The sequence below is a fragment of the Semicossyphus pulcher genome, unplaced genomic scaffold, assembly GCF_022749685.1.
Source record: "Semicossyphus pulcher isolate SPU_LCO1_2020_fin unplaced genomic scaffold, fSemPul1.0.p SCAF_15, whole genome shotgun sequence".
Lineage (NCBI taxonomy): Eukaryota > Metazoa > Chordata > Actinopteri > Labriformes > Labridae > Semicossyphus > Semicossyphus pulcher.
The window spans coordinates 29178399-29187500 of NW_027211659.1; the positions used below are offsets into that span (position 1 = coordinate 29178399).

General features: G+C 44.0%; 1 protein-coding gene across 4 annotated transcripts in view; it reads right to left on the reverse strand.

The window, feature by feature from the left end:
- Nucleotides 1–9102, reverse strand: part of mylka (myosin, light chain kinase a) — a 65013-nt gene that overhangs the window by 14852 nt on the left and 41059 nt on the right. For all 4 annotated transcript variants that reach the window (XM_069662578.1, XM_069662576.1, XM_069662579.1 and 1 more), the window contains 2 exons: nucleotides 7123–7239; nucleotides 4576–4635 (listed from right to left, as the gene is read on the reverse strand). In XM_069662578.1, coding sequence (XP_069518679.1) covers nucleotides 4576–4635; nucleotides 7123–7239 — 177 coding nt within the window. The remainder of the gene's footprint in view (nucleotides 1–4575; nucleotides 4636–7122; nucleotides 7240–9102) is intronic.

Here is a 9102-nt window from a genome sequence, read left to right on the forward strand (position 1 = left end):
CAGGCTGATGACGATAAAAATATCTTTCAGTAATGTCTGAAGACACAAACACTTCATGTGACCTTTGACCTCAGCACAAATCTCAGTGTGAAGACTGGAACATGACGAGGACACCACTTTTTAAACATAATGATTGTTTGTCTGAATCATGTATGATAGCATTTTAACTCAGGACTAAATATGGGACGTCCTTCCCTGACGTGTGTACACGAGTGTATCACAGCATCCATGTGTACATATATACAACTCTTTATATATATTTATTAATGTCTAATAATACTTCAGTTTATGAACAGAAGCCTGCAGGACAGATGTTCGCATCAGCCTCAGCTTTGTTTTCTGCTCATTAGCTAATGTTAGCATGCTAACATGCTAAACTAGGATGGGAAACAAGGTTAAAATTAGACCAGCTGAACATCAGTACTATCATCATTGTGCGCATGTTAGCATGCTAACATACTAAACTAAGATGGTGAACATGCTAAAAAATTTAAATTAATAACAATATCATGTTTGAAATGTGCAACATCATGAATATCTGCTGATACATAATCAGGTATCAATATCAGTATCATCCCTGCAGGTATGTAGCAACAACCTGCAGACAAACTGAACATCAGGACAATCCTAGTCAGCAGTAATACTTCATGTTCAGAACTTCACTGGTATTTCACATGTTTCTCCCTCTGAGTCCGCTTCAGTCTGAAATTGTCTCTGTATTACACACTGAGTGTTTGAGGGAATCGAACCGCTCAGCGTCGACCCGTTGAGCTTCTTAAAAGGAGCTTCAGTTTAATCTGCAGCGTGAAGTAAAACAAAGTCTGAGAGGAGGGACAGTCGAGGAAACCAGGCCTTAAATGGAAGTGAGGCAGAGGAGCCGCGAGGAGCTCTAAAACACCCCCCCATCCTCCCATCACTTCTCTCTGCTGTCAGATCTGCTGGTTAGACTCTGCACAGGACTCTCTGTTACATTCAGCTCAGTTCAGTGAGAGTAATTAGCATCACGTACAGCTGGAACAAAGAGCTACATGCTACAAGTGAAGCTAAAGTGTTAGCTTTTTGTCTTCTTTGTTGTGTTCAAAGAAAAGTCAGTAAATCTTGTTTTAGATGGAGATTAGTGCCACCATACAAACTGGAGACTGTCAACTTTACAGCAGCTGCAAAAGTTAGCACATCCTACTTTAGGTTAGCTGTCAGTAATTACTCAGTGTCACCCCAGCACATGTTAAGCCTAGCTTAGCACGCAGACTGCAGATGGAAACTGTTAGCCTGGCTCCATCGAAAAGATAAAAAGTGAGAAACTTCCTGATAGGACAACAGCAATGCTACGATCAACAGTATAGGAAAGTTCTGCTGATATTAGCTGTCTCTAAATTAGTTTCCTGCTCCCCAAAAACACAGATCACCGTTGTTAGCTGGAGCCGCCCTGAGCTAACATGTTAATATGCTAGCGAGCAAAAAACAGAGGGCTATATTAAAGAAACACTGCTAACATCTTCAGTAAATGGTCTTATTGTCTTTCAGAGTCAGATGGATGTCAGTTTCATCAATTAAGCCTAGCTTAGCACAAATACAGGAAGCAGAGCAAACAGCGCAGACAACATGTTTTTTGAGGTAGTCGATGTTAGCTAGCTAAAAAATGTTAACATAGGTAGTGTCATACTAGAATATGTTTAGCCTAGCTTAGCACAAAGACTGCAGGCAGAAATGCTAGCCTGGCTCTGTCCAAAGAGAAGTTTGAGACATAGAGGTGGAACTATCCAGTTGTTACTGTTGCTGTGCTGTTGACCTTTTCATTCTACAATGTCACATAAACAGTTAGCAGCTGATTCAACAACAACAGCTTGTTCCCATGGTAACAGAGCGTATACAGGGCCAAACAAGGCAGCTAACGTTAGCTTAAACTCTGATAGCATCCAGGATAAACTCCCACACACTGCGTGATCCAGTCCTGAACGAGCAGCCGCACAAACTGATACAGTTAGCTTGTCATATGTTTACCCTTGGACTTTAAAGTAACTCTTCATTTAAACTAGTGATAGTAAGTGAATTAGCTAGACATGCTAACATGGCCCTAAACTTTCATAGCAGCAAAATCCGTATCTCACACGGGTACAACCTTTATTTTAGGGCACAACCTGTAACCAAATAAACTTGTATTGTTACCTTATGCTATGCTAGCTCTTAAACGTGACTCTTGATTAAAACTATGGGTAGTAAGCTAGTTAGCTAGACACACTGAACTGTCATAGCACCAAGGACCAACTCTCACAGGAAGGGCCCATTTTTGATATAACAACCTGTAACCCAACAAAGACACATGCTAGTTAGCTTATGCTACCCCAGCTCTTTGTCTCTGAGGTTATGCTTACTGTAGTAAGTAGACTTCTAGCAGTAAATGCTAATGCTAGTGGCTTACATCAGAGCAAATTAATAACACTGTTGAACCCATTTCTTAATTTTAATTTTTAAGAGACTAAGGACACTTAGATAACATGGAAGAGCCAGACAATGTAAACAAACATGGCCGCCTCACATCTGCCTGAGCTGCTAGATTAATTTAACCCTTAAACCACCATATCGCTCATCATACAACCATCCAAACATGAGTATTTCCATCTCTACCACCCATCCATACGTCTGAAAGTTAGCACCTTAGCTGTACCACATCTCCCAGAATGCTCTGCTCACTTTGCTCCCTAACACTCCCCTTCAAGGCAACAGACTCTTTAAAGATAAAAACTAAGAAACATTTAGTTTTAATGTCTCGTCGAGTCTGTTTGTCTGCACGTCCTGTTTCAGGTTTCAAGATCAGAACCAGGACACGAACGTGCGTGTAAGACCAGCATCCACTGCAGTGAACTTAATACTGAGGTATGCACAATCTGCCCCCGCACGCACACGCACACACACACACGCACACACACACACACACACACACACACACACACACACACACACAGAGCAGGAAGGATTAAGAGTTGGATCATAAAGATAAGAGCAGATTTTCCACTGAGGGTTGAAGACAGACGAACATTAAACTACCGCACAGACAGACTCCACGGTACACTCTGGTTTCTTTACCCTCAGTTCTGCCTCTCAGGCTTCATCCAGGCTGACCGACAACAGGCTAACTTTAGTTTGTTTGACACATAAACTCCAGACAATTTCAGCACATTAAACATCATACAGACACCTGAGGAGAGCAGTACAGAGTACAGAGCTGAGAAACTCTGCTCAACCTGAACGACTATTACCTGCTGCGTTCACACATCGGTTCTCACAGACTATTTACAGAGAGCTGCAGTCAGCTTACAGTCGGGGTTAACGGATTCAGATATTTGTGTTCACACATGCAGCTCAGCAGGACATTGTTGGGACATTTTCAGGAGAGCAGAGCAGGTGTGAAAGGGGCTTCTGTTTGGGCTGCATTGAAGTTTCCCTTGTAGACCAACAGAGGGCGCTCTTAAAATCAATCAATAAATCTAATCAGTAAACAGGACAGTAGCTAAGAGCAGATAATCGTGACAGTGAAGCGTCCGAGAGGCAGAGCATGGAGCTAGTTTGTGTTTAAGCTAGCTGAGTGTGAAGACGAGCTGAGAGCTACAAACAGACAGAAGGACCAATAACCTGACAACTGAGTCAACACACCAGACAACACACTGAACCTCTGCACCTGTGCAGGTAGATGACAACCACATGTGACCACAAGCAAACATGGACGCCGACCAGCAGTTCCACTGTTAATAAGCAGCAGCATTAGTGCTGAGAAGAAGAGGTGTGGTGCGATGGATGGAGAGCTGCAGAGGGACCTTTGTCAACGACGCTAACTTCAGGTAACTTCAGACTTTCTGGTGCTTTCAGGTGAGATTGTGTTCACCATGTTTACAAGAAGAGTACATTTTTCCTTGTATTTCCTGCATCACGTTACCCACTCGCTAGCTAGCTAAACTGATAGCCTCTTGATGGCAACAGGAACACTACTTTGGCGTTGTTGTTGCTGTTAGCTAGCTGCGGTGTTCTCTGGTCGCCTAGCATATCCTGTCAACGACTTCCCATGTGGTAACTACGAGCTAATAAGTTACATTTAAAGATAATGTTTTGGGCCTTTATTGGACGGCTGGAAGGTGACGAGGCAAACAGGAAGTGGGGCAACAGAGGGGGAACCAAACCAGCCCCATTGCAGCTATCAGCATGCACTGAAGCCACTCGGCTAACAAGTCGCTGCAGCTCATTAAGCTCATTAGGAAGACAGAGACATTCACACGAATAACTGATCACCAGAGCCGAAGCTTTCACAGCCATGAAAGGATCAGAGAGGGAGGGGGAGCAGAGGGGCTGATGGGAAACGTGGTCCTAATGTGGAGAAGAGAGCAGCGGTTTACTGTTATGGAGGAGGACGGACTAATAATCTGACAGTGATGGTTTCAGTGATACACAGAGACGCTTTAAAATAGAAATGTGTGTGTGTGTGTGTGTGTGTGTGTGTGTATGTGTGTGGGAACCAGTGATCCCAGCCTGCAGCTCCATATTGGGACAAAAGGAAAGAGGCTGCTGCATATTTTGGAAACTCACTCTCTGAGGTCGGAGTCGCCTTCTTCGACTTCTTGTCAGCCGAAGAGTTTTCAGTCGGGTCTGCAGGAGGGCGAGAGAGGGGGAGAGAGAGAGAGGGGGGGGGGGGGGAGAGGGGGAGAGAAAGTAAGAGAGAGAGGGAGGGGGGAGAGAGAGAGAGAGGGGGGGAGAGGGAGAAATAGAGAGAAAGTGAGAGAGAGAGGGAGAGAGAGGGAGAGAGAGGGAGAGAGAGGGGGGGGGGTATAAAATGTGTTGTTAGTAACGGTTTCACTTTGTAGGAACAACAAACTGTAACTTGGAGGATTCTCATGAAGACAGATAAAGAAACGCCCGTCTGTCTACTGTTCTTCATAAGCTGAAAAAAAACAAGCATGTCGGCATGTTGTCCACAAACTTTGACGTGAGCCAGCAGAGAGTTAGCACTGATGTTAGCCTCGCAGAGGAGCTGCTGTCTGCTGACAGACGGGTGTTATCCAGGTTACCTTTAGTAGATTTGACTTAGATTGTTTGCTTCTACAACAGCCTAACGTCATTTTCCATTCTCTTCTCAAGCAGGCTAACTCCAGCGATAACTCCTGCAGGCTGACCTCAATACAGTCAGGCATATTTGCACCGTTTGTTCTGTTGTGGGTTTGTTGAACGGCTCTTTGGTGAGATGAGACAGAATAACACGTGTCATTGAACAGCACAGTCCTGAACATGAAGCTTTACATGTCGAAACAAGGGAGCTAACAAAGCTAAAGGCTAAATGAGACTTGGGAGGTTGTCGGGACAACAAACTTCATCACACTGAACATGGACTGAAGCTCAGTGGTGACGTCATGTGTCGTACATTGTTGAGAGCCACATTAACAGCTTTGGTGTCCTGTTCAGGTTTCAGAGCGAGACTTCTGTTTCTGGTCACACAAAACGGATCTTACTCTTTAAAAAAAGGAGGATCTTCTGTAATGGTTTCAGACACCTGGAGTAACAATCTGAGCCTGTCAGCGGCAAAAACAAGCACTTTCAGTGGACGTACTTTGATCGGACGCAATTGCCCCAGGAGATTATGTTGCAGCCATTGCGGCCGTATCTGTACCGGCTCCGTATCGGCTACGGCGGAGGACATCTACTGGAGTTTTTGTTCCTATGAGTCATTTCGACAGCCAAACTTCAAAAATCACGTTATCGCGCTAAACAACATGAAATGGAAACTCCATTGGCTTTCTGTAGAGGAACCAGGCGATGCTTCATCCCTGCAGCGCTTTACAAGACGCTGCTTCTCTGATCCCCAGAGGATGAACCCGGGGATCGCTCTGCTTCCTGTCAGAGGAACGTTTACACGCTTGGTTCCAGGAATCTAATTCAGAGATGTTTGATAAATGTAGACTCTGTTTGTGTTGCTTTTTTTTAATTACAGGAAACCAGACGGAGCCTGCTGAGGCATCCTGGGAAATTAAGGGGGGGGGTTGTTCTGTGCTGTGTTCACCGGAGGGTTTTTGTTGTGTATATAAATATAAACGTCTATATTCAGAGAGAGGATCTATCTGGACAATGTTCCTGTTCAAATTCAGCCAGTTTAAGGTCCTGATGTGTTTGAGGCTGGACTGTGTGTCAGCTCTGATAAAAAGCTGCTACAGTTTTAGAAATAACCTAAACTGTCTCAGTTATCAGCTGAAGTAAAGACAAAATGATCACAATCACGTCTGAGTTCAGACAGAGTTTCACAATATGATGTAAAGTCTCATCAATGCAGGAATATTGAAAGGGCCACTTTTTTAAATGGAGTTTGGTATGTGGCTCCTGTAACGACAAAGAAGCACATCAGAGTTCACTTACTAAACATTAAAAATACAAACAGATGAATGTTTGTTCAGTTTGTGAAGCTAACAGGATTCATTTCTATTTTAGTGCACACAAAATATGTGAAAGGTCTCCATTAAGACTGATCTACATGTACAAACTAGGGCCGAAAAATTCATCGCAATTTTATCGAGATCGCAATATGGCTTTTGCAATTTTCATATCGCAGGACGTGAAATGTTTATTACAGGTGAAATGTGTGTTAAAATACCATCTTAGTGTCAGAGATGTTCTGGCCTGCACGTCAAACACAGACATGAGCATCAAATATTCTTGTTTGGTTCAGGTTCCTCCAAAATCTGCACCATAATCCTTTTAATATGTTTTTCAGTGAAAATGAGAATAACAATGTAAACGTTATCATGCCCTTTAATATCACCGCAAATCATATCAAAATTGCAATATAGGTCAAGTTTTTCAAGTGTTTGAGGAAGTCACATTTTAATAAAGTTTAACAGTTAAAAGTTTGTGTTGATAAAAGACATTAAACTGTCCCCTTTAATGTGAGGTGTGTGTTAACAGCACTAAAAATTAAACCCCAGATTTTTGAATGGAGTTTGGTGAGAAATGTTTTAAACAGATACCAGACCAAACAGCGTCAACACAACAAGAGAGAAACACTGATGTGCTTCTGCTTCTCTCCGCTCATCGTATGAGCAGTTATGTAACATATAAAGATATGTTCTTAATAGAACGTCAGGTTCTTACCGTCCACTAGAACCGTACAGGAACATTCAGCTTTTCCTGCTGAGTTCTCTGCTCTGCATTTATACTGTCCTTCATCCTCTGGGAGAGCTTTGTCTATAGTCAGAGACAGCAGGCCACCTGCAACACAACAACAACAACACATCAACAACAACAACACATCAACAACAACAACACAACAACAACAACAACAACAACAACACATCCACACACAGGATCAGCAGGGAGAAGGACTCACGTTACTCCTGTATAAGTTGTATATAAAGTGTGTAACCAGCAGGATGTAGTAAAGTACGTATCATCAGCAGTGTATCGATATAACTGCTGCACATGTTCAAGTAGTTCTGATGTGACTTCTTTATAAACTGTGGGGTACCTGTATGTTTGTGTCATGTAACACACCTGTGCACTGCTGACGGTGAATATACTTCAATAAAGATTAGACAAAACACTTCATAAACACATCAGCTCTGTGAGTCTGCAGCTGTCTGAGGACGCCTCAGTGACCTCTGACCTTTAACATGAGTCCTCACTATGCAGGAGACACACACACACACACACTCGGTGGTGGATCAGGGGCTGTCCTGCAGACTGAAATAACAGGAAGGGGATTACACACACACACACACATACACACACACGCACACACACACACACACACACACACACACACACACACACATACACACACACACACACACACACACACACACACACACACAGTATATATGTACAGATATAGCAGCAGGTCACTGTGTTAGACTAACAGACTGTATATAAGAAGTGGGCGTGGCCACAGTGATGCCATCTGTTGGCCTGTGGACGATAATTTCAAAGTTTGGCATTTTGACCGACGCCATGTTGGTTTAGTGGAGCCAGAAGTGACCATATTTGGACGAGAGGGGGCGGAGCTAGAGAGGAGCGAGGGGTTAGCACACGCTAAGTTTCAGCTAATGTGAGGGCTAGCTTAGGATGCTAATTAATGTAAATGAACAAAACCAGGTGGTTTTGGTGTTTAAACTGAACAAACTGTGGCTGACTGATCGTTTGATCAGAACTTTGATCCAACAGAGATGAAGCTGTCTTTACTCTTCTTCATCAGTTTATTAGTTGGTCTATAAATGTTTTGTATGAGTCCAGATATTCAGTTTGCTGTCACAGAGGAGGGAGAGAGCTAATCATTCATCAACAAACTGTGGCAGCTTTACAAAGAACCAGCGTTTACGGCCTCAGACTGTGATGGAATCAAAGTGAATAAAATCATGTCAAATATTTGAATATTTGCAGATACGTTTCCCGTCAGTCACTGAGCTCTGAATCTGAAACCACAAACTGAGACTTAATGAACACGAGGCGTTCAGGGACAGCTCGAACTGTCAGGGTACGGTGAACAGCTGTAAAGTTAGTGACTCAGGTGTCAGTGAGCTTCTTGGAAAAATAACATGAAGTTTGGTGCTGTGTGAGAACTAGAACTGATCTTCTTAGGATCCTACATTTCCCATAATGCACCAGAACAGTGTATTTTTAATTGAGCCCCCTGCCTCGTTAACAGCCACGTCTTCACGTTTCCACACACACGCTGCCTGTGAGACAATTTTAGTCTGATGACATCACTGTGACATCACAGGGCCACAGGCGACATCATACAGCTGCTTCCTGAGGCTGAGGAGGACTGACCTGAGGAGGACTGACCTGAGGAGCTGACCTGAGGAGCTGACCTGAGGAGGACTGACCTGAGGAGGACTGACCTGAGGAGGACTGACCTGAGGAGCTGACCTGAGGAGGACTGACCTGAGGAGGACTGACCTGAGGAGCTGACCTGAGGAGGACTGACCTGAGGAGGACTGACCTGAGGAGGACTGACCTGAGGAGCTGACCTGAGGAGCTGACCTGAGGAGGACTGACCTGAGGAGGACTGACCTGAGGAGGACTGACCTGAGGAGCTGACCTGAGGAGGACTGACCTGAGGAGCTGACCTGAGGA